Source organism: Mauremys reevesii, linkage group 2 (assembly GCF_016161935.1).
Source record: "Mauremys reevesii isolate NIE-2019 linkage group 2, ASM1616193v1, whole genome shotgun sequence".
Classification (NCBI taxonomy): Eukaryota; Metazoa; Chordata; order Testudines; family Geoemydidae; genus Mauremys; species Mauremys reevesii.
Window position 1 is genome coordinate 147152510 of NC_052624.1, and position 26219 is coordinate 147178728.

General features: G+C 45.8%; 1 protein-coding gene across 2 annotated transcripts in view; it reads left to right on the forward strand.

The window, feature by feature from the left end:
• Positions 1–13018: 13018 nt before the first annotated feature.
• TCF7L1 (transcription factor 7 like 1) overlaps positions 13019–26219 on the forward strand; it is a 108661-nt gene continuing 95460 nt past the window's right edge. The window contains exons 1-3 of one of the 2 annotated variants that reach the window (XM_039523656.1): positions 13019–13344; positions 13435–13501; positions 14127–14257. In XM_039523656.1, coding sequence (XP_039379590.1) covers positions 13150–13344; positions 13435–13501; positions 14127–14257 — 393 coding nt within the window. In that variant the 5' untranslated portion in view covers positions 13019–13149. The remainder of the gene's footprint in view (positions 13345–13434; positions 13502–14126; positions 14258–26219) is intronic. The other variant, XM_039523655.1, reaches the window with a different exon arrangement.

A 26219-nucleotide genomic window follows, 5' to 3' on the forward strand; every position in this document is an offset into this window, starting at 1 on the left:
TTAGGGCTCTGTGCTTGGCTCTGCTGCATAGTCAGGATTCAGGGCATCTCCTGCGTCACTCTCCTTTGCTGACATCTAGAAGCAGTGGTTCAGGGCAACGCTTCCCAAAGGGCGCACTGGCACCTGCAGATGTGGGGGCAGAGGAGCAAAAGGTGGCCGTGGCCTGGATCCCATTGGGTTAAATGACAATGAAAGGGGAACAAATCACTTTGAAATTATGACATGTGTAAGCCAGGAAGTGCAGCCACTAGCGTAACAGGTGAGTTACCAACCAGAAATGCTGTGATGGATGAGGCTTGTCCCAGACAAGGCTCACCAGGTTAGGCCTAGGGCTCTCCAAGTGCTTCTTTGATTTTCTAAAGGGTCTGTTCTAGGAATTCTTTGGGGGAAGGTCTCTGACCTATGCTAGACAGGAGGTCAGACAATATGATCACAGTGCTCCCTTCTGGCCTTGAAATCTATGAATGTGCACATCTGCCTGTGCGTTTGGGTGTGCTCCCCTAAGACTTCCCACTGTCCAAGTTCCAAGTACTGCTCCATGCACAGAGAACCTGATGCCCTCTGTGTGTCTGTCAGCCAGAAGTGCAAGACCCTGGAGAAGTGCATCTGAAATGTCACTGGGGGGTCCTCTCCTCACCCCCCTCAGCATTCCGGGCATGTGTTAGACAGTCCCCAGGAGAAGTGTGCCACTCCCGAGGCCTTACTGTGCATAGGAGGGGTGCTGGCAGGTGTAATAGAGCACACTAGGTGAGCCAGAAAGCAGGAAAACTCTCAGCACCTCTGTGAACTTCCCAAGGATCAGAACTCCCAAGACCTTAGTGTAGCCTGAAGTACCAACCTGTTTTAGCATTTAATAACTTAAAACCTGATGGTGAAGTTCAGCATTTGGGGTGTGCTTCACATCTCAACCAGCTGAATCCACCCCATGGAATCTGAATTCTCCTCGTCTCTCTGTTCTCAAGCTACATTCTGGCAAAAAGGTTCAGGGCACCTTCTATCTGGGCTGATCACTTCTTTTTCTCATCTGCTTCAACTGCCAAGCAGCTTTTCTGATCAACTTCCATTTTGGTGGAAGATTTCTCCAAAGTTGATTGGGTTATATGCTGACGTCTCTCTAGAGACTTACGTTTTTAAATACGAAAGCCTGGGTCTGCAAGCAGTCATTTAATGCCCCAATTTAAGCCAAAATAAGCATTTACATGTTATTACTTAAAAGGTAATCACTTTTAAAATTAGAATGTGCCAGGGCTGCCGGTGGGGTGGGGGGCGCAAGTGGGGCAATTTGCCCCAGGCCCTGTGAGCCCTGGCCTGGCAGCGGTCCGGGTCTTTGGTGGCATTTTAGTGGTGGGGGGGCCTTCAGGGGAACTTTTGCAAGGACTGGGACATGGGCAGTCGTGCCTAGTGGCTGGAGCATGAATCAGCGTGAGAACTGGAGGCAGAAATCAGGAACCAGAGCCAGGTTACCTGGAGTGAGGCAGGCAGGAGCAGGGCTGGGTCCAAGGCTGGAAAAAGCAGGCACAGAAGCTATCACAGCCATGGGCAAATGCTCTGAACAGCCAGCACTGTGATGCTCGCCTTAAGAGCCGGTCTGCTGATCCCTTCAGCCAATCAGGAGGTTGGGCCACTCAGGAGACTAAATTGGGGCCAGCTGCCCTCCTTAAACTGTCTGGGAGGTTAAGCAAGCAGGGAACCAGGCTAGCTGCTGGCCCTTGCTCCTGACAGATGATTTGTGGATGGCTGGGTTTGACGGTGCTGAAACAGCTACACTTCCCTTCAGGCTTTGCCATCTCCTCTGGGCTCTGCTTCCCCGCTCAGACCTCGCTGTAAGTCCCAGGAATTCCCTGACTTGTTTCATCACACTCTGAGCACTGCAGTGTAGGAGGCCAGCCTAATGTCTCCAGCTCCCCAGCGCTCCTGGGGAAGTGCCACGTATGTTCTGGGATGTCTCTGGCGCCTGTTTCAGGCGTGGTCCCAGCAGAGAGACAGCGAGTGAGCCAGCTGCCAGGAGCCTGCTACCACTGCTTTCCTCCAGGGTGCTACAATGCGTTGGCTCTGGATCTCTGCTGTGTTTGCAGCATTTGTGAATGACTCTTTCTGCAAGCTCTGGCATGCTTCATGCAGCCCCAAAGGTTTCCACGTCACTGCTCACCTGAGGACACCTGTCCCAACCCAAATCCAGGCAATCTCTGCAACTCCAGCTCCTAACAGCTAGATTCTGGGGACATACCTGATGCAGAGTGGAGCACAATGGAGGGCAGCAGGACTACAGTTTCCATCCACAGGCAGATCAGAGATGGATGAAATGAAGCGTGTTAGTTGTGTCCCTGTTTCAGACATACAGTAAGCAAGTAGCAGATTCACACCTCAGGAAGGGAAAAACCTGTAAACATGACACCTTCTCCCCAGCATCTATGAGCCATTTGACTTCAGGACTTCCAGAATTGTGGGTCTGGAGTATCCACTCCATGGAGAAGGGACAGGAAGGGTCACTATTCTGACTTGGAAAGAGAGAGAGATTCCAAACAATGCAATTCAACAGTATTTTATTGACTTGCTAAACGAGACAAATATTTCCAAAGTATAAAAGAGAAATAAACTTTGGGTATCTGTCAGGGGAAGCTATAATACAACCAGCATCTGCCGAGGATTGGGCTTCCCAGAACATTTGGAAGTACCTTTAAGACCAAAAAGGATCATTAGGATTATTAAGTCTGACCTCCTGTCTAACGCAGCCCGTAGGACTTCCTGGAATTAATTCCTGTTTGACCTAGAGCAGATCTTTGAGAAGAACACCCCATCTTGATTTAAGATTTCCAGTGATGGAGAATCCACCACAGGCCTTGGTAAATTGTGCCAGTGTTTTAATGGCCCTTTACTTTGTAATATATAAATCTATGAAATTAATCATGGGAAAAACACCTTATTGAAGAATGCTGAAAATTATTGAGACTGTTAACATTAGAGAGAAGGCACAGAAGAAGAGACCTGATAAAGACATACAAAATAATGGCAAATCTAGGGAAGGAAGATCAAGTGCTCCAGATCTCCCTGACACATAACACAAGAACAAAGGGAAGGTCAATGAAATGGAAAGCTGTCTAGTTCAAAACTAGTTAAAGGAAATACTTTTTCTACACAATGCAAAATTAGACTGCGGAACTCACTGCCACAAGATAACACAGAGGTCAAGAGTTCATAGGATTTTAAAAATGGCCATTTCTATGGCTAATGAGACTATTCAGAGTTATAGTAGGAAGGATTACAAACTGCAACAAGAGTTTTAGAAGGAATTTAAACCCTAATAGGGGTTGGGAAGCAATTTTCCAGGTTCCAGGTTGTCCCTGCACCTTTGTCTGTAAGATCTAGTGCCCGAGTGTCAGAGGCAGAATACTGCACTAGATGGATCTTGGGTCTGATCCAGTCTGATAATTCCTGTGTTCTTCTCATGTAATGTTAGTATGTTGGATCTTTTCTTAGTGTCTAGAGGACTCAGATTGATAGATTTTAAGGCCAGAAGGGACCGAGATCATAGTCTGACCTCCTGAATAGCCCAGGCTATAGAATTTCACCGAGTTACCCCTGCATTGGGCCCAGTAGCTTTTATCTGGCTAAAGCATCTTCCAGAAAGGCACCCACTGATTTGAGGACATCACAAAATGGCGAATCCACCACTTCCCTTGATGGTTTGTTCCAATGAGATGGATCTCTGTGATAAACATCTTTCATTGATGGAAATAATTTTGGGAAGAAAATGTGAGCCATCTTTGAAGATTGTTTCAGTGTTCCATATTCCACGTACATTTTCACCTGTGGCTTCTGCCTCCTTCTGCCAAACACTGATAGTTACATTTGTGTCAGTAACTGATAAAAACAGGGAAGCATCTGAAGCATCCATCACATTTAAGTAAAAACTATTGCGCTGGGATCCCCAGGATGCAGCCTGGGACTGTGGGACCACTGTGCCCCCTTAACTCCACAGCCTGGGCTGTCTCTCACAATGCTTTGCTAGTGACAAGCAGCAAACCCCTCCAGGTGCTGTGATCACTCAGCACAGCCATATGTGGAGCCCCACACCCAGCTCGATTGCATGATTGCTCCCAGAGCCACTCGTGAATCACAGAGAAGGGCACCAGCCGAATCGCCCCCAGCTCCCAACCTTGTACTTCAGGAATATACCATCTTGCACTGCTCAAGACGAGCAATGCAGATTTATTAATTGGTTCACCACTTCTTCATCAATGGAAAGTGGATATAGACCAGCTTACCAAACACTTTAGGCAAACTCATTGGTAAAGATAAACAGCAAAACAAGTTTGACTACAAAAGATAAATTTTAAGTGATTATAAATGATAGGCAAAAAGTCAGAGTTAGTTACCAAAAGAAAATATAAGCACGCAGTCTAAACTCTCAACCCTATTAGACTTGGCACAATCTAGATTAAGCAGTTTTCTTACCCCAGCGGATATTCCAGTTCATAGTACACAGGTTTCACCCTTGAAACCTGGGCCAGTCTCCTGTTGGAGTCTTCAGTCTTCTCAATGTCAGCATAGGTGGGGGCAGGAGAAAGGCAAAGCACGTGGCCACTGTGTTATGTTTTATACCCTTCCTTAGTCCATGTGCTTGGAGAACAAAAGTGCAGGCATGTCTGATGGACATTGCTATGTCCACAGGAAAGGTTGAGCAATTTCTCTGGTGTGGCCTTGTCCCAGTGAGTCATTGAATTGTAGCTCCCTTGCTGGACAATGGCTGGTGATGTCTGTTCAGCACCCACCTGGGTGTTGGTTACCTCCCTTGTCATTGTCTCTGGAGAGCTAGTATCTGGGCACCTCCCAAACTAACAGCATATTTTAGTGACAGCCATACAACACAATCTCATAACTTCATATGCATTAATGATACACATATCTAGATAGAACAATGGCTTTCAGCAGATCATAACCTTTCCCCTAATACCTCACATGGCATGCTTCATGTTCCACAGAAAAATCTGAAATTGTAAATTTTGTTTTATCCAGAATAGGCACAAAAATGAGACATTTCTAAGTTTTTTGCAGAATTAGAGCTGGGACTCTGAGTAAGCTTCCAACCAGTCTGATAGGAAGCCTAATTGGCAGCTGGCAAGCTGGTTGGGCAGCCAGGGAACAAGGCAGCCCACCTGCCCAGCTGCTCGTGGAGTTGGGCAGCCCACCCGCCCATGCACCAGGTGAGCAGCCAGACAGCTTGTGAGGCAGGCGGCTAGTGGCGCTGGGCAGTCTGCCTACCTGTTTTCCATCAAAATTTTGAGCGGAATTGACATGTCCCTGCAGAATGTTTAGATTCCATCCAATCAGCATTTTCCAATGGAAAATTATTTCAACCTTGAACCAGCCCTGTTATACAAGTGTCATTTGTAGCCACAAAGAATGCATCCTCCTGGCACTGGCTGTCTCTGACAGCTCAATATAGAATAATAGATCAAGATCTCTTATTACTCTTCAAGATCCTTAGTGGAATTAGCCCAAGATACCTCACAGAGCCTTCATTTTTCCATGGCTGCGCCTCTTGAGAGCCAAGTTCCTCAAAACTATGAAACTGTACGTTCTGAAGGAGAATGGTGCATGACTGCACAACAGGCTGGAAATCCCTCCCATAGGAGGGAGGGATGACCACCAAGCTCACTGTGTTCAGAACAAAGTGTTAAATTATTTCTTCAGCTTCCACAACCACAATTGAACCAGCAATCAAGGAGTAGAAATCTGGCAAATACTGAGACCACTGTCTAGCATGGTGACCAATAGTCTCATTGTTTCCTTGTACTCACGCATCTGTCTCTGTCCCTCTTGTGTTTTCTCTCTTCTATTTCCATTGTCAGGTCTTCGGGGCAAGGACCATCTATTTGTTCTGTTTGTACAGTGCCTACCACAATGGGCTTCTGACCCACAAGTGGGGCTCAGCTACGCCCCACCTTTTTAACAAAAAAAACATTAGTGCAGAATTAATGTCCCCCGCAAACTCCTCTCTGCCCCCTTCAGAATAATACATTGTCAGGGAGGCGCTGCAATTACACCTTTCACCCACTAGGGGCTACTGTGGCATCAGAAGAGAGGGCAACTGGCTCACCGTTGGAGCAGCCAGGTGCAGAGATGGAGGGGGCATTTTGGCCTTGGCCTCCTCCCCCCTACTTCTACAAAGGTTCTGGCAACCTTGGCTCACAGGCACTACCCCAGTTAAAATAACAAAATGATAATAGTAAAGTAGAAAGAGGAGAAGACAAGAGAGAAGGAGGGGAAAAAAGCCAATGTCCCCATTGATTTGGGGAAGTAGGAAGAATTAGGCCACTGGTCTATTTTGATTATGACGAGAACTGGTTGAAGTTATTTCAATTATTTTTTTCCATTGAGGTTTCAGTAACATTTTGTGGAAAAAAAAGTTAATTTTTTCAGATTTTGAAACAAAGCAAAAAAAAATCTGAAACTCTTTGTTTCATGATTGTGGGAGAAAATCCACTTTCCTTTCACTTTAAAAACCCAACACTGCTTTTATTCACCTGGGTAAAAAAAAGGAGGGAAAAAAATAGAGAAAGTGGGACATTTCCCACCAAAATAAAAATTAATGTTATTGAAAAATTTAATTTCAATTTTTTTGTCAAGAAATGAACAATGTAGAACAAACCATTTTGTAAAATTTCCATTAAATATATTTCCCTTAAATTGACCAATACTAGTTCTGACATTTGTGTAGGGAACTCAGCAGTCTCTAAGAATTATAAATAAATAAATAATTAATAATAATAATGCCTAGCTCTTATATAGAGAGACATAGTGGGTGCAGTAATTTCTTTTATTAGACCATGTGGCAGGACGACAACTCACCAGCGCAGAACCTCCGGCTGGTCATCCTGGGAATTAGCTCTTCCAGCCTGGAGCACCCTCTGCAGGCCAGTGTCTCACCTGCCGCTGGTCCTATTAGTATCCAGGAAGTGGGCGGGCGAAGCCCGCCCACTGCTAAAGGACCTCCCCCCAGCCTAAGGAGAGGATCCACAGGTCCGGGACACTAACTAAGTACGTGGGACAACTAATGAAAAAAACAGGAGCGGGAGTGAGGTCACAGGGCTAAACGAAGGGTCACCTGCCGCTGGTCCCGTGTCCCTCCCAGACCCCGGTGCCCCTCTCTATCCAGATTCTGCCCTCCCACAGTAACCTATATTCTGGGTCTCCACACCTAAGGGAACCCCCAACCCTCTTTCCCTACCTTGCCTCAGGGGCTACTGCCAGTCACCATCTAGCCCCCGCTCCCTAGGGCAGACTGCAGTCTATAAACCACTCATCAGCAAGGGCGGTTGGACCAGCTGCCTCTGCCTGTCTCTGGGCTGTCCCTCTGCAGCCCCAGTACCCTTTGTGGGCCCTTAACTCAGCCTGCAGCTTTTCTAGGCTGGAGTTCCCCAGCTCCCTCTGCCCTTCCCCAGCACTGCTCCACCCTAGGTACCCACCTCAGCTTCCCAGGCAGCCAGGTCCTTCTCTTTCTAGGGAGCTAGAGAGAGTGGCTGTCTCAGGCTCTGGCCCTCAGCCCTCTTATAGGGCCAGCTGTGGTCTGATTGGGGTGTGGCCCCACCTGTGGCTGCTTCCCCCAGTCAGCCTGGCTTTTCTCCACTGCAGCCCTCTCCCAGGGATGTTTTATGCCCTTCAGGGCAGGAGCGGGGTGACCACTGCACTACAGACCAACTTCTGTTGGTGAAGATATTACCTCACCCCCCCCCCCACCCTCTTGTCTCCTAATGTGCTAGGACTGACATGGCTACAACACTGCATATAGCTCTCATATAATGCATTTCATCGGTGGATCTCAAAATGCTTTGCAATTTTTAATGCATTTATCCTCTCAATACCCATGTGAGGTAGGGAGGTGTTATTATCCCTCATTTACAGATTGGGGAGCTGAAGCACAGAGTGGGGTGGCAATTTGCATAGGCCAATGGGACTATGGAATACCCATGCAGAGATCATCATTAACTTCCGTGGTAGGGGGAGGCCAAGCATACCTCTCAACCTTCCACCCTGCCAGTATGTGACACCAGCAATTGTAATGTCTGAAAAGGAACTAATATAGGTGGAACACGTGGGTTTGGTTGTCCTCATGCCCTAATTAACTGATTGTAATTTTCTTTTAATTATAAACCCCATTTTTAAAGGATATCTTCTCCCTGTGACAATTATAAACCTGTTTCTTTTAAAAAAGAAAACTGGGAAAACAACTTATAGTCTATCCAACTATGACAGCTCCCCTCCATGGGTTATTTCAGGCCTTGAGCTCTGTGCTTCCAGTCCCCAGCACAATGCACTACTGCTTCATACATGAGTAATTGTCATTTATGGGGACCAGCCACTAGAGGTGGACTTGACACACACTTTACCAGTGGATTATCGAACTGTTTGCTAGACAGCAGTATAATCTTGGAGATCAGGATTCCAAGAGTCTAGCCCTGATTCTGGCACAGTAGTGAAGTGGTTCGATGAGGTGCTGTATTGAAGTGTCAGAAGAAGAGGTGGTGCTGGAACAAATTGTTATTTTGAAGTAACAAATCACCAGGCCCAGATGATCCAGCTGTACGGTCTGAAGGAGTTCAAGTATGAAGTGGCTGAGCTGCTAGCAAAGAAATGTGATAGCTCATAAAAACAGCTACTATACCAGAGGACTGGAGGATGGTAAATGTTGTACAGTAGAACCTCAGAGTTATGGAGGTTGTTCATAGCTCTGAAATGTTCATTACTCTGAAGAAAACGTTCTGGTGGTCCTTTCAAAAGTTTACAATTGAACGTTGACTTAATACAGCTTTGAAACTTTACTATGCAGAAAAAAAATGCTGCTTTCCCTTTTTTTTTTTAGTAATTTGCGTTTAACACAGTATTGTACTGTATATGCTTTCTTTTTTTTTTTCGTCTCTGCTGCTGCCTGATTGCGTACTTCCGGTTCCAAATGAGGTGTGTGGTTGACTGGCTAGTTCGTAACTCTGGTATTTGTAACTCTGAGGTTCTACTGTCCCTGTATTTAAGAAAGGCTCTGGGGGGAGCTGGGGAATGACAGACTAGTAAGCCATATATCTGTATCTGATAATCTTGCTGAAATTATAATTAAAATTAGAGGAATAAAACACCTGGAAGATTATGATATGATAGAGTCTAACCAATGTGGTTTCTGTAAAGGGAAATTTTTTTAGATTGTCAGCTCTTTGGAGCAGGGACTGCTTTTTTGTTCAGTGCTGGTCCAGCATCTGGCACCATGGTCCATGACTGGGCATCTAGGCACTATGGGGATATAAATAATAATCTGTTAGAAGTCAGGTAAAGGAAAACCACTGACGTTATGTATTTAGACTTTCAAAAGGCCTTTGACAAAGTACTTCAGAAGAGGCTATGTCATCATGGGATGAAAAGAAAACTTTTGTCATGGATCAAAAACTGGCTAGGAGAGAGGAAACGAAGAGTAGGAACAAATGGCCAATTTTCATCCTGGCAAAAGGTTAATAGCAGGGACCACAAGGTACTGTATTAGGTCCAGTTTTGTTTAATATACTTATTATTTAGCAAGTGAGGTAGCAAAATCTGCAGCTGACACAAAGTTATTTAGGTTAGTCAGAATCAGGAAATTCAGAGAGACCAAACCAAATTAGGTGAATGGGTAACGTGATGGCAGATGAAGTTCTATGTTGATAGATGAAAAGTAATGCACACTGGAGGGAAACAATAGACACTGAAAGGCAACACATTAAAAACTGAGCAAATACTTTTCACTCAAACCATCACTAGACTGTGGAACGTACTGACACAGGATATCATGGGTGCCAAGAATTTAATAAGATTCAAAGGTGGATTGGACGTTTATATGGATAACAACATCAAGAGTTATAACAGTTAATGCAAACTAAGAGTTTTGGAAGAGATATCCAACCTCATGTTTCAAGGTTCAAACTCATCTCTATTGCTTTGGGAGATCAGGAACCAGGCTTTCCTGGAGGACAGATTACACCACATCTTTCAACTGTGCCTTGCACTTTCCTCTGCAGAATATGGTCCTGGTCCCTGTCAGAGCCAAGATACTAGACTAGATGGATCATGAGTCTGATCCAGTCTGGCAATTCCTATGGCTATGTAACCAAAGCACATTTAAATACTGGAAAAAAACAGGAGTACTTGTGGCACCTTAAAGACTAACAAATTTATTTAAGCATGAGCTTTCGTGAGCTACAGCTAGCTCACGAAAGCTCATGCTTAAATAAATTTGTTAGTCTTTAAGGTGCCACAAGTACTCCTGTTTTTTTTGCGGATACAGACTAACACGGCTGCTACGCTGAAACCTTTAAATACTGAGTGGCTAAATCTTGGAGTTATCCTATTACAGACCTGGGTTCTTGTCCTACCTCTGCCTGAAGTTACCTTCTGCAACATCTTTCCTATTCCAGAGCTTAACTACTCTTAGACATTTTTTCCTACTATCTAACCTAAACCTTTCTTGCTGCTGACTTTTGTCCTACCTTCAGTGGCCATATAGAACCATTGGCCACCGTCCTCTTTATAACAGCCCTTAACATATTTGAAGACTGTTATCAGTCTGAGTCCCTCAAAACTAAACATGCCCAGTGTTTTTAACCTTTCCTCATAGGTCAGATTTTCTAAACATGAGATCATGTTTGTTGCCCTCCTCTGGACTCTCTCCAATTTGTCCACATTTTCCCAAAGCGTGGTGCCCAGAATTGGACACCGTACTCCAGCTGAGCCCTCACCAGTGCCAAGAAGAGTGGGACAGTTACCTCCCATGTCTTACATGCTACATTCCAGTTAATACACTCCAGAATAATGTGCCTCTTTTGCAGCTGCATCAGATTGCTGACTCATATTCCATTTGTGATCCACTGTAACCCCCCCGATCCTTTCCAGCCATACTACCACCTAGCCAGTTATTCCCCATTTTATAGTTCTGCATTTGATTTTCCCTTCCTAAGTGCACTTGTCTTTATTTAATTTCATCTTGTTGAATTCAGACCAATTCTCCAACTTATCAAGGTTCTTTTCAGTTCTATCCCTGTCCTCCAAAGTGCTTGCAACCCCTCCCAGGGTGGTGTCATCTGCATATTTTATAAGCATACGCTCCACACCATTATCCAAGTAATTAATTAAAATATTAAATAGTACTAGGCCCAGGACTGATCCCTGTGGAACCCCATGCCTTCCCAGTTTGACAGCGAACCATTGATAACTGCTCTTTGAGTATGGTTTTTCAATCAGTTGTGCACCCATCGTATAGTAATTTATTCTAGACTATATTTCCCTAGTTTGCTTATGAGAATGGTTTGTGGGACTGTGTCAAAAGCTATAGCACATCGACTGTTTTGCCCAATAGTTTGGGATTTATGGATACCTGGGTTCCAGCACAGCGTACATTGTGGTAGGTTACAGGTTGAGCGGTGGCCTGCCTTTGTGGCAGAGACAGCCTGATTCAGCCTAAATGTTGAACATGCTGCAAAATCCAGTACATCTGAGAGGTGTGAGTTGTGCAGGGGAGGAACAGACCTAGAGAAGTGCTGGAAAGGGGGCACAAGCAGGGGGTAGTAATGAGGTGTGGGGAAGGACACTTGCAGGAGCTTTGTGTGTGTGTGTGGCGTGGGGGGGATAGTGGTAGAAGTGCTAGCCAGAAGGTGACACTCGCAGGGGCTATGTGAGGGGGATAGCTGGGCAGGGAGAGAACACTGGTAGGGGGTGTCTTGGGGGGTAATTAGAGGAGCTGGCATGGGAGAGGAGACATTTGTAGGCAGCTAGGAGTGCAGGGATTGGGATGAGTATGCTTGGCTGAAGGAGCTCTGCAGGACGGGGAGGGAGGAGGTGTGCAGGGAGGGTTAAATTGGTGCAGACAAGAAGGGGCATTTGCAGAAGATAATCTGCTGGGTGGAGGGCACTTATAGGAACGGGGGTGGTGGTAGCAATGTTGGGGAGGCACTTGTAGGAAGCAATGCTGGGGGATCAGTAGCAGTACAGGGGCACTTGCAGGAGTTGTGGGTAGCAGTGTGGGGGGACAGGGCAGTGTGGGGTACAATTTGCAGGGCTGTGTGTGTTAGTATCAGGGGCCACTGGAGGGAGCAGTGCAGGGGGCAGAGATGTGGGGGGCTTTGTGAGGAACTTGGAGTCCCAGCCCTAGGGGTGCGGGGCTGTGCTAGGAGCTGGGGGTCCCAGCCAGGTGTGGTTGGGCTGTGGGGGGCTGTAAGCGGAGTCGAGGGTCCAGTCCCAGCCGTAGGGTCCAGGGTTGTGGGGGGCTATGTGAGGACCTGGGGGTCCCAGCCCTGGTGGGTGGGGCTGTGTGAAGAGCTGGGGTCCTGCCTGGGGGCAGGACTGGGGGGGCTGTGAGGAACTGGGGGTCCTGGCCTGGGGAGGCGGGGCTGTGAGGGGAGCTGGGGGTCCCGGCCCGGGGGCTGTGAGGAGCTGGGGGTCCCGGCCTGGGGAGGCGGGGCTCTGTGAGGGGAGCTGGGGGGTCTCGGCCTGGGGCGGGGCTCTGTGAGGAGCTGGTCCCGGCCCGGGGGCGGGGCTGTGAGGGAGTTGGGGGTCCTGGCCCGGGGGCTGTGAGGCGCTGGGGTCCCGGCCCGGGGGGGCGGGGCTGTGAGAGGAGCTGGGGGTCCCGGCCCGGGGGCTGTGAGGCGCTGGGGTCCCGGCCCGGGGGGGAGGTGCGGGGCTGTAAGGGGAGTTGGGGGTCCCGGTCCGGGGCTGTGAGGCGCTGGGGTCCTGACCCGGGGGCGGGGCTGTGAGGGGAGCTGGGGTCCCGGTCCGGGGGCGGGGCTGTGAGAGGATAGGGGGTCCTGGCCCGGGGGCGGGGCTGTGAGAGGGGCTGGGGTCCTGGCCCGGGGGCTGTGAGGCGCTGGGGTCCCGGCCCGGGGGGGCGGGGCTGTGAGGGGAGCTGGGGGTCCCGGCCCGCCCCGCTCCGGCCGGTGTCAGCTTGCAGCGAGAGCTCCACCCTCCCGGCCGCACTCCCGACCCTCCCCGGGCGGCGGGGAGCGAGCGAGCGAGGGGCCGGCCCCGCCGGCGGAGGGAGCGGGGAGGGAGGCAGCAGCGCCGCGCCCGCTGCCCGCCCGCAGCCCGCTCCGCACTCGGCCGGCGCCGCGCGTCGAAGTTGGGCGGGCCGGGCGCACCATGCCCCAGCTACCGCCCGCGGGCGGCGACGACCTGGGCGCCCCGGACGAGCTGATCCCCTTCCAGGACGAGGGCGACGAGCAGGACAAGGGCGCGGGGCGCGGCTCGGCCCACGGGGACCTGGACGAGCTCAAGTCCTCGCTGGTCCACGAGTCCGAGAACCGCCGCGCCAGCGCCTCGGGCTCCGACTCGGAGGTGAGGGGCCGGGCCGGGGGCTGGAGGTGAGGGGCCGGGCCGGGGCTCGGGGCAGCGCTCACCCCTCTCCCCTTTGTGTCTCCCCCGCAGGCGGAGCGGCCGCCGCCGCCGCAGCCCCGCGAAAGTTTCCAGAAGCCGCGGGACTATCTCGCCGAAGGTACCGATCCCTTCCCCAGCCCCAAGCCTCCCTCTGGTGCTTCCTTCTGGTGCCCCTTTCCCACCCCTCCTGCTCCCTCCTGCCCCACAGCCCCCCACTCCCTGCCCGCTTGAGCCCCTTCTGCCCCTTCCCTCCACCTCACCGCCGCCTCCCCCAGCGCGCCACCCTCCGCCCCCTCTCCCTTCCCCCGTATCCCCCTCTCGGGGGGCGCCCTGGGAGTTCGCCTGGGACGGGAAGGGTCCCTCAGATCCCTGCCCAGATCGGTCCCGGCCTGGAGGCTCCCCCAGCCGTGCAGCGCTCCTTGGTGTTTACATCCTTCGGATACTCGCAGGCGCTTAGCAAGACTTTTAACCTCTTTGTTTTCTTCGTCCGTGGCCGCCGCCCGCCCTCAGACCCTCTCCTCCGCCGCCCTGCTTTCCCACCCCGTGCTCCCTGAGTTAGGGGAGTAACCTGAGTGTAGCTAACTCGAGTTAACTCTGCAGTGAAGACCTATTCCCCGTCCCTCCACCCCTGTGTTAACAACTTCAGCCGCGTCTACCATCTTCCCACTCCCGGACTGCTCTTGGCCTGCTCCCAGACCCACCCCTCTGAATGCCCTTGGCTGAGCCTTTTCTTTTCTCCCCAGTAGTGAGAAGACAGCAAGATGGAGGTTTCTTTAAGGGGCCCCCATATCCAGGTTACCCCTTCCTGATGATCCCAGAGCTGGGCAGCCCCTACCTGCCCAACGGAGCCCTGTCCCCTGGCGGTGCTCGCACAGTAAGTGCTGCTCACTTTGGTTTGGCCCCTCTGCTGTCACCAGATCCCCTTTCTCCCCACAGACACTGTTCAGCTGTCCTTTCACCCTAGCTGAGGAGAGACCCCTGATGGTATGTGGTCAGGGAGCGGAGTCTGTCTTGCGGAGTAGAAATGTCTGCTCTGACTCTTGTTTGTGGCATTGATTGCATAAAAACGATCTTTTGTAAATTAGCTTGGGGCAGCATTTTCATCCTATGGATCTAATAATATGAGTGCTGGGGAAAACTGCCCCCGTGTTGAAGTTAGATTTTTTTTGTTTGGAAGCTGAAGAGATAAGTTGGGTGGTTTTTCTGATCCTCATTCCTTTCCATGGGGTGCATCTGTTTCCCTTTGCAAAGCAAGACCTCTCAAAGAATTGGCAGGGATGAGGAAAGTGACCAGAGTTTTGCTCCCTGATTCATTCTTTCTCCTTCCTGGGTTGATCATTCAAGCTGATGCAGGCAGACCGTAATACCCTTGTAGAACCCCACTAAGGTCAGGGTCCATCCCCATGAGGATCTGTTTGTAGGGTTTCAAACAAACACACACACCCTAGTTTGACTAATATCACCTTAGATTATGAAACTAGAACTCCAGAATATCAAATCTAATTTTCGTTCTTTGATGCTGTTTGTTCACTTTTTGCATTTCTCCCAATTTGGAAGGTGAAAACAAGCCCCCTTTCACTTGCTGACACGCAGTTTCTAGTCAGTTTTGCTCACGGTCTCATTGCAGGTGAGGCCCATTTTTTCACTCTGTGGTCCCAATCCTGCAATTGAATGGGCACGGGCAGACCCATATGCCTGTGCAGAGACCTAGTGACTTCACTGAGATGACACAGGGAATCCTGTCCTGAGCTGATTGCAGGATTGGGGCCTCTGTATCCTGCTCAATGTTAAGAAGCCCCAGTCCTGCTTGGGCCCCGTGGGGGCTATTGTAATACAAATGTTAATGCATTAGTACTATGCTCTGATGCTTGGGTTACAAACATTGCTCAGGAACGTTTTTTTTTTTTATTATTTTAATTAAGGCTCCAATGCTGCGATTTGTTGCTCATACATGGATTTGTTTTCCTGCGCAGACCCCCATTGTATTTAATGGGGGCGGCCCATGTGGACACAGCAGTCTGCCTGTGTGTGACAAATTGCAGGGTCAGGGCCATGGTGTGTGTTTTGTAATTTCATGGAGTCGTTTTTCTTGGATCTGAGTTTTGTAAAAACTTTTTTTTTTTTTTTTTTTTACCACACAGCACAAAAAATAAGGGATAGACTTGACTTGACAGTATCTCTTTAATGGATATTTGAGGGGAAAATCCAAGATTCTCACATGGTGGTGTATTTGTTTTACTTAACTAGTTTCAGAGCAAGACCCACAGCTCTTATCTGCTGGGGTGGAGCAGTCGATTCTGCAAGAACTTTTTAAGTTCTATGCAAAAGAAACGTGCAAGCTGTTTGATTTCTGACTCCTGTAGTTTAAAACTTGAATGTAAATTCTGGATGGAAAACTAAATTAAAGAATCCAGTGGGGAGCCCTGTTACATGTGTAAACCTTTGAAACCCGACCATGGTTTTCTTGTGTTTGCCCTGCTTTTCTCATTTAAAGGGATCTCTTAGACTTTTTAAAGCTGTTAATGGGCTGACATTGTCTGTCTCTCCATCGGCATTTAAAGAAGTGATTAAGCAAATTGACCAAGCGTTAGACAGAGTGCAAATGAGAGCAAATTGGAATTCCCCAGAACACAAACCAATGCCCCATCCCCAAATCCTCCACTGCCCTCAGGAGCTCATTGTGTTCCGGTGGCCATTAGAGGTTCCCCGTCTGCATGCTTATCCCCAAACAGGAACCTATTATTTTCCTTTCCTTGGTGAGGTGCACACCTTATCAATGATCAGTGCCCTCCTCGGGGCTTCTGATTTAATTCTGGAACTTTTGTCTTTTTAAGGTGAAGGGCCTGAACAAGATAAATGTGATGCCTGATTGGCTCTTAATAATGATTAAGGGAAGCCTGAGAAACTTTCCCAGCAGAACCAGTTAATTCTGCTGTCATTGTGTTTTTCAGCAACTGCTCTATTCACTTGTGGCATTAAAACATACCTGGGGCATGGATGGCTTGTTTCCTTGTATGCCTGAAAGCAACTGGCACGAGGACTTGTACAAATAATGCTCTAAACTAATAGGGTTAGTTAGCATGGAAGGCTTCTTGATTCTTGTATGTTTTATTGCTGTGAAACAAAATCCTTTTAGTGACGTCCACTGTTTGGCCAGGTTTTAATGAATCCATTATTCACACTTGCCTTTGCTAAATTATTGATAGGAGGATTTTACTTGCATTCCTACAAAGAGAACATAGAACAAGATACAGTTCCTTTAAGCTGTGACTTAAATTAATGCTAGCTTGTTTACACCTATCTCTAAAATATGTTCTCTAAAACCATCTGGCTTGAACAGTCATTTAGTGTTAAATGATGTTTGAATTATTAGCCATTTGGTTGTTTGTTCATTAACACGGGTCAATACTGCATTCAGCCGTATGACATAACTGTATTTTAATTATACAGTTACCGATAATTAGGCATTAGAACTTTTGGCCTTTTGTTTAGATCTTAACAGCTAGACTGTACTTGCCTCGAGGGCATGATTATACAAATATGCCTATGTGGCAGACAGTTGTGTGATGGGTAAAGGTTATAGTTGCAGTTTGTCACCGTTATTTGTATTAATAAATTTCACAGATGATATTTGATTGGACGGAATTGCAAATACCAGCGAGGACTAAGAAATAATTAAAAGGGACCGAGTAAGATTAGAAACATAGGCATAAAATTAATATTTTTATTTAATATATCTTGGAATATTGGGGAAATTCAAGAGGACCAGAAGCGAGCTAATGTGTCCATATTTTTTAAAAGGGTAAACAGGATAACCTGGGTAATTATAGACCTGTTAGCCTGACATCGATCTCAGACAAAATAATGGAACAGCGGTATGTGACTCAATCAAAAAAGAACTAAGAGATGGTCACATAACTAAGGCTGGTAAACAGGGCTACTTGGAAAAGAGGTATTCAGCTAACTTGATAAAAAAAAATTTAGTGGGACTACAAGTGGTTGATAACAGTAACTGTTGATGTAATATGCTTGGCCTTCTTTTAGGCATTTGAAAACTAGCATTGTTCAAAACCAGTGCAGCACATGTGTTTAAAAACAGATTGACGGATCTCAAGACATATTTGTTAATGGGGAATAATAATTGAATGGGGGTATTCTGAGGGGGTTCAGGAGGGACTACTTATATAGGATTGGGTTGAGGATATTTTTTTCAAATATCTGAAAGAAAATATAACATTTCATGTAAACTTTGCAAATGTCACTAATATTGGCGGGCAGTAAATGATGATGAGGGCAGGCCACTGATACAGAGTGATCTGGATTTTGCATGATCATACATCTAGGGACAAAGAAAGTACATCATGCTTACAGGATGGGAACTGCATCTTAGGCTTTGGCTACACTTGCATTTCAAAGCGCTGCCGCGGCAGCGCTTTGAAGCGCTAAGTGTAGTCAAAGCGCCAGCGCTGGGAGAAAACTCTCCCAGTGCTGTCCGTACTTCACCTCCCTGTGGGGAATAACGGACAGCGCTGGGAGCGCGGCTCCCAGCGCTGGGGCTTTGACTACACTGGCGCTTTGTAGCGCCGCAATTTGCAGCGCTGCAGAGGGTGTGTTTTCACACCCTGCTGCAGCGCTGCAAATTTGTAAGTGTAGCCAAGCCCTTAGAGAGCAGTGATTCTGCAACAGACTTGGGGTGATGGTGAATCACCAAATGAACTTGAGCTCCCAGTGTGATGCTGTAGCTTGTCTAGATGCAATAAATCGACCGCCGAGTGTGCTCCCGTCGACTCCAATTCTCCAGTAGGGCAAGAGGCGCAGGCGGAGTCAACGGGAGAGCATCAGCCGTCGACTTACCACAGTGAAGACACCACGGTAAGTAGATGTAAGTACGTCACCTTCAGCTATGTTTTTGACGTAGCTGAAGTTGCATAACTTGGATCCATTCCTCCACCCCAGTGTAGACCAGGCCTGAGAGGGCTAATGCTATCCTGGGATGCATAAGTAGGGGAACAATGAGGTGGTGTATCTATGTATACACCAGAGGTGAGATCATTACTAGAGTGTTGTGTCCAGTTCTGGTAACCACACTTCAAAGAAGGTGCTGAAAATTTGGAGAGTGTTCAGGGAAGAGCTACAAGAGGATCTAAGGACTGGACAATCTGCCTTACATGGAGAGACTTATGAAGTTCAGTCTATTTATCCTATCAAACAGAAGGTTAAGAAGCAATTTGATCGCAGTCTAAATTACCTATCCAAGGAGAGGATATGTGGAGGACTTGTTATTCCAGCAGACAAAAGCATAAAAAAAATCCAACAGCAGGAAATAGAAGCTAGACAAATTCAAACAGGAGGTAAAGTGTGCATTTTTAGGGGTGATGCTAACTTAGTTTTGCAACAGTTTTCCTAGGGTTGTAGTGGATTGTGTATCATTTGACATCTTAAAATCAGGTTTGAGTGTCTTTCTAAAAGATATGCTACAGGTCAATCAGAACTTGTGAAGTTGGTGCAGGAACCACTTGGTGAAATTTGATGGCCGTTGTTAAGCAGGAGGTCAGACTAGGTGATCTTAATGGTTCCTTCTGGCCTTAAAATCCAAAACTGTTATAGTACTGCCTAGAGGCCCCAGCCACTGTGCTAGGCACTGTACAGGCAGATTTTCACTGTCCTCATCCTGAAAAGCTTAGTTTAAGACAAGATTCAACAGGTGAACTGAGCAAATGGGAAGGAGGGAGATGGAGGAGAGGGTAATAGGAACAGTAGCATCTTTTGACGTAGAGAGGGTTTTAGTAATTGAAACAAATAAAGGGATAGCCCTAGTCTTGACTGACCATTATCATCTGTCGATGTTTTGTGGGTATCACAGTAGAAATGAGTCTTAAAATGAGACTTGAAGGAGGGTGGGGCTTTATGGATTTTTTTTTTTGAGAGACAGGATGTTCCAGGTATAAGGGAAGCATGGGGAGGGGTGCTCAAAGGTGATTGTGGGAGAAACAGGCCCATGCATGATAGAGGTTAACTGTTATTGATGGAGTGTAAGGTTGACAAAGCAGTAAGGTAACAGTGTGGAAAGGTAGGGCAGGGCTACTGGGAATGGACTTAAAGATAAGTACAAGAAGCTTATATTGGATGCAATGCAGAAGGAGTGGGGGACAGTGGATGGAATGGAAGGGGTGATGCGATCAGGCCCCTTAAGGTTTTAGCAGCTGTTTTGAATGGACCCATATGGGGACAAATTGAGATTCATCTTGGAAATATGTAATTAATCTTTCCGGGCTGTGGTGTGGGTGTGGGAGTTTGGAAACAGATACTCAATGGGAAGAAGATGCTAGAAAAAGATTCTTGGAGTAATGATGGGCAGCAAATTAAAAATGAGTTTCCAGAGCCCTAAGTATCGGCAATGCAGTTTTGGGCTGTGGCTGCAGAGACATTATCTCTAGATAGGGAACTAGCAGCTCCCATATATGAATGACATTCATTGTTGAGGCATCACGTTATGAGAAAGATATTGACGGACTGGTTGGGGATCAGAGAAGAGCCACAAAAATGATCAGGATTGGTCTGTCTGTCTTGTGTTTCTATATGATTCCTATAATGATGGTATCTAGGTGCTGGAGGGATTGACTGTATAGAGATTAAAAGAGCCAAATATGTATAGGTTGGTTGTGAGATAATTAAGGAGTGTAAGAGCCAATGAATATTTCCTCTCCAACCTGCTGCGGATAGGGAGCAATTATTTAGGACAATACATAGAGAACAGAACTGGGAACAATGGTATGAAATTAAGTAAAGGAATACTGTGATGCATTGAAAACTTTAAATGACAAGCTGTCATATTAAGTGTAAGGAATTTCCTGGTCCTGCTTGCAGACTTCAAGGCTCTGCAGAAGCATGCAATATGGGTTTTGTGCAATCAGTCTGCAAAGTGACAGCCTAGAGCAAGGTGGGAGGAGTTGTGCCTACCTGCTTTAGGGAGCAGCCTGCTTTCTCTCTCTCTGTTTTTGTTCTCATGTTAAGGTTCTGGATTCCAATGAAGTCGTGTTACACTGCAACCTTCCAGAAATAGCATTAGATGTTTGTATCTAACCTCTCTATGTACATGCCATGAACATAACAAATATCAGGAAAGCCATCCTGACAAGATGTTCTGCCTTGTGGAGTCATCTCAGGGAGAGGGTAGAAGACCTATCACTTCTCACTTTTAAAACTAGAATAGTTAAATTCTACAACAGTGGGGCCCCATTTCTGGTTGGCCTGTAGGCCCTTCTGTAATAAACATGATTAGTAATACTTTAGGTAAAAGTTCAGTAGGTTCTTGGGGGGTACGCTACTTGACTTAGCTTTCTTACATCTCTGCTCTCTGTGGTACTTGGGAGGTTGGATGCCTTTTTCAGGCCTCGTAGTTCATTTTGTACCAAACAGGACAGCTGATGATTGCAGCTGCATTTGGAATGCAGACTTCCACTCCTGTTAACATTTTAGTTCCATTGGGTTCTTCCCTCCCCTCAATGAACTCACATTTAAGAGAACCTCTCAGTTCTATTCTAAGCATGGGGTTGCAAAGGGGAAAAAATTGGGGTGGGGGGGGTTGTCGTCTCCTGCCTTTTTTTTTTTTTTAAACCTTACAGATTTGACCTGTCTGATATTTTTATTTCTGAAGGAAAAATCAGCCTCTTACTGATACATCATTTTATGTGCTGTATTTAACAAATAAGAAGATAAAAAGCTGGGTCTGTCTGCTATTCCATTTAACTCCAGGAAACTTGGAGTTAAGGTTCTAGCTACCATTTTCACTCTGACCCTGGGTCGATGTCTATTATGTACTTATTCATCAGAAAAACCCCCTTACTGCTAATCACATACCTCCTCTATATTTCCAATGGCATCTATAACTTTGCCTTGCATACTTATATAGTACATGATTCTTAGATCAGGAGTTGAGAGAGTTCAACGTCTCTGTCAGGATTGTCATGCACACACTACTGGAAAATATTTCATGTGCAATGTGGGCCATAATTATGCTGGTGCTGTTTCTAATATTGCTTTCTAACTGCATTTAACTTTAAGATATTTTGGGATACAGTTTGTATGAAAGACATGGTGGCATATGAAACTGTCATATTACTATGCATCATGCTACCAATACAGGCCTAGTTTCTTGGGTAAGTATGATGAGTTGTCTTCTAATATCCAGTTATAGGGAGAACCAGTGCAATGTGACTCTGAGTATGGATGTTCTCTCTAGGCAGTGATTTGTATATAATCACTCAATATGCTATTGCAAAAAGACCCATCACTTGTGCAACTTCTCGATTGGTCGGAACAATGGCAGCACTAGTGTAAAAACACAGATGAATTCCTAAGCCTTGGTTTCTCTGATAATGCCACCAGTGAAGCTGCACAGGTGTTAGTGAATCAATGGGAGAGTTCCCAGAAAAGTCCTGTGTAGATCAGGCGTAAATGTCCAGTCACTGAAGAGGGCAAGTTTGAGGTTTTCTGCAGGAAGATGCCCAGCTAGACAAGTAGCTGGTTACTTCCAAAGTGAAATATCTCCTTCAGTGTGGCAGGCTGGATTGATTTAAATCAGCAATTTAAATCATGATTAAATCAACAAGTGCAGAGCCTCGATTTAAATCGTCAGTTGTAATCAGCTTTTTCCGTTTGTACTTCAGTTATTTTCGAAGAAAGGTGCATTCTCATTGGTTGATATCACCATTGAAGCAATGTTGATTTGCAACTAAATAGAGCCTTCACACTAGATTTGGTACATCTTTTTGCTGCTTAAGATACGCTATAACTATATACATTTATTTAAGCAGTTATATAATTGTTTTCAGATTATTAATTAAACATTTTTAGTGTGTTAGAAAATGACAAATGATATATTCTTATTTACTAGATAATTAACTTTTTGCTCATGATTTGTATCAGGCTGCATTAGGATTTTAAATTTAACTAAACACACAGAACAGCGTATACAATTTATTTTTATTAACCAGAACAATCCCATAATAGAGTGCATGACCTATTGTGCCATATTTGTAAAGCTGGACTTCAAAAGTTAGATGTTTTCCCCCTGATTCTTTCTTTATATAGAAAAGCAGCCTTTAACTCAAAACTCTTGACAGAGTTCATGGATTCAACGTTTTGTATTTAGATGTCGTAAGAGATTATAATTTTTTAGTCCTTAACATATTTTGTTTTAAATTCAGATTTAATTTTTAACAGATTTATTTTTAAAAAGATAGACTTATTGTAATTTAAATAAAATTAAAAAATCTAAATTAAATAAAAAAGTAATTGCAGAGTGCATTGTAATTGCTGAGCCAGGTTATTGTCACCCTTAGGAGACGCACTGATGGTTAAAGACAGTCATTCATTTGATTGCAATGCTTTACACCAGTTTTTGCTCAAACTCAATAGCTCATGTGCTGTGAGGTGGCCTGACCTTGCATTATAGGTAGAGCTGGCAGCAGCTTTTAGAGCTAAGGTTTCCTCATGGTTTCCATTGTAAAAGCCTGTTTTTAATTATAAGCAGGCTTTATAATTAATAAGCCAAATATTAATTATTCAAGCTGAAATTTTCCATGCCTCAGGCTGATTTTTTTTCTTAATTTCATTTAAAATGTTTCAGGTGCTTCTGATAATGATATTTGGGAAAATATGTTGTGTTGGGAGTGCTAAAAAATGTTTTTCAGCTGTTTAATTGAGAAGCCCTGATGTGTCTGTGCTTTGGGGAAGAGGCTTGAATTTTGACAGAGGGCTTGTCCTGGGGCCACAGAAGCGCCTCATGCTGTCCCTGTGAAATTCCATCAAAATCTGTCTGAGTTCTCTGCGTTTGGCAGCTATGTTTTCAGAGCATTGCATGTGTACTGAGCATGCTCTATTTTAGGGCAGAAGGGGCTGAGCAGGACATTCCCTTCAGTTGCTTCTCCTGCCTGCTGGGGCCCACTGTGTCACCAAGCACTGGTGCTGAGAATCGGGAGACTCTCCTGTGCTCCCTCCTGCTGGTGCCCAAGCAGTGTGGAAGAGAAGGAGGGATGCAGAGGGCTGAAGAGCAAAGAAGGATAAGGACAGGGGCAGGTTTATGGGTGGATAGGAGCAGAGGGGAGGAGGTGCCAGGGCAGAAGGGTTTGAAGCTACTAGAGAACACTCTTCTCCAGAACTTGGAATAGAATTTGGGACTCCTGAGTGCCAGCATTCCTCTGCTGTCAGCCAATAGTTATGAAGCACATTGGCAAAACGTGGCTCATCCTGTCTAGTGGCTCATCCAGCATCGAGGATAACACCTTACTACTGTTACCAGTTATCCTTTTAACTCCAGCAAAGTGGTCTGTGTTGCAGATCTGAAGTTTCCAATGCTGCAGATCTGAAGTTTCCAATGCTGCTGTTGATTCATCAATATGGTTCCTCAAGACAGGATTTCTTTCTTTCTTTCTTTCTTTCTTTTTAGTTTCATTTGTTAAAAACCTAGGAAATTACATACAAAAAAACTTACAAGAAAATTAAGGTAGCAAAATTAGGTACTACAAATGCAGGAAATTCCAGGTTTAAAGTCCCACCCTCCCCTGTGTGTGTGTGTGTGTTTTGTGATGCAGTCTGAAATTTTTAGGTGCTTTTGAAAAATTTCACATTTCAGGTAAGTGTCTTAGGGGCACGAGTCCCATTGACTTCAATGAAACTTATGCTCCTAAATAATGTAGGCTTCTAAATCTTATCCTTGGGTGCCTAAATCCAGTCTTAGAAGCCTTAGTTTAGGCACTGGTTGCACCTAGTTCTTAACATTTTGACCAGTCTTCAAATACCTCATCCCCTACTATTTTTCCATAGAATCTTTGTCTCATTCAGTGCACAGATCTATTTGGTCCCCATATTCTGGATGGATCCCCAAAGGGGGCGAAAAGGACCTCTGTTCAGTGCATAGGATGAACCTGTTCTGGGGATGAAACAGGTGCAGCTAAGGAGAGTGTTTCTGTAGGACCACTGCCTCATTTGTTGCATAAGTTGGAAGATGTTTGGTGGATGAGGCAGGAGATTACAGGAAGAGAGGATGGTTTCATGGTTAAGGCAATTGAACACTGCCTTGGAGGCTGGATTGTATCCCTGCCTTTGCCATCGAGTTTCTATGTGATTCTGGGCAAGTTGCTGAAACCAAACTTTGCACAGTTAGTGGCCACCTTGTTTTCTGGGTGCTCAGCTAAAGTCCCTTGGATCTGATTTGCACAAATGTTGAATACTTATAACTGCATCTGAAGTCAATGGGAGCTGTGCTTGGAACATGCTATAAAAATTCTGAGGATATTAAAAAACAAACAGGAGTCCCAAAATGAGCAGGAACTTTTATTAATTTTGCCTTTAGTGTCTCTGGCCCGCCAATCGCCATCTATGAAATGGGGGATAATACCAAGTGTTCTCACAGGAGTGTTGTGAAGGGAGATTGATGAATGTTTGTGAAGCACTGAGATATGGCAATGATGGGAAAGCCCATGAGGACATGAATTCTGTATGCAGTGCAGGTTTTGGATGGTGTGCAGTAAGTACGGCCTAAGGCCACACAGTTAACAGTGAGGATATAAAGACTATTAAATAACTAACCATTCAGCACTCAGTGAGGCAGAAGTTCTGTGGAAAAAATAGCATATGATCATGCAATGAAAGACTGGATCATAATGCATATGCACCAGGAGGCTGAATTAATGTTGGACAGGCAATCGTAATTCTAGTATTTGCTGACTTGGGAGTGCTTGACTTTACAACCCTAACATTTTCTTAAAATAGGTTCTTGTTGTTTGTTTTTATTTGTTTTTTTTGTAATAATTGGAGATATACCAATTGTCTAGAACTGGAAGGGACCTTGAAAGGTCATTGAGTCCAGCCCCCTGCCTTCACTAGCAGGACCAATTTTTGCCCCAGATCCCTAAGTGGCCCCCTCAAGGATTGAACTCACAACCCTGGGTTTATCAGGCCAATGCTCAAACCACTGAGCTATCCCTCCCCCTGTAGGCAGTGCTAGAATCAGGCTCCCTAGAACAAGAAGGTGGAGAGGGGCTCAAAAGGGCGAGTAGAGCTGTGTGGAATTTTTTTGGCAACTAGTAAATTTGCTGAAAAATGCAGTGTCAGGGCAACGGAAACTATTCTTGAATTCAGGTTGAATCTGACGAATAGCTTCAGCCAAATGAAAAATGAGGAAAGTGGGTTGTTGTTTTTTTTTTCCAAAAAGGTCGAATGGGTTGTTGTGTTTTGGACAATTTATTTTTAAACAAAACTTTTCATTTTGGAAATGTGGTTTCACCTCAACCTGAACAAGTGAAATTGAAAAAAAAAATGCAGTTTGGTTTGAAACAATCTTTTTGGACTTTTTGGTTCAGAGGCCAAACTGCAAAATCAGGTATTTGCTCAGCTGTAGTCCTGAGTTGTGGTACCTTTTCCATCCTGGTGCTATTTCTTTCTCCTTCTATTGGGGAGGTGTAATTGTTACTGTTAAAATATGTTATGGAATTCCCAGAAGACTCTGCATAGAGAAGATTTGAGCTTTGCTCTGGGCAGACTTGGGATGAATAGTAATTAAAAAGAAAAGAGAGGAAAAATTTCATTCCAAGGGTAAGTTCCTTTGCAAAAGTCACAAGCAATTCTGCCTAGCTGATCCTAGCTGAGGGACTGACTAAGTCCCTGTTTAGGTTCCCTGGTATGTTTGGGAGAACTGGATTTGCTTGCTTCAACTTTTTTTGTAATGTATTCAGCTCTTTGAAAGTTGTGTGGACGTTGACAAGGCTGGAACCTGCCTCTTTTGTCTCCAGAGTATCTTCTTTTTTCTAACTTAGGTTGAAAGTCTGTTTTAT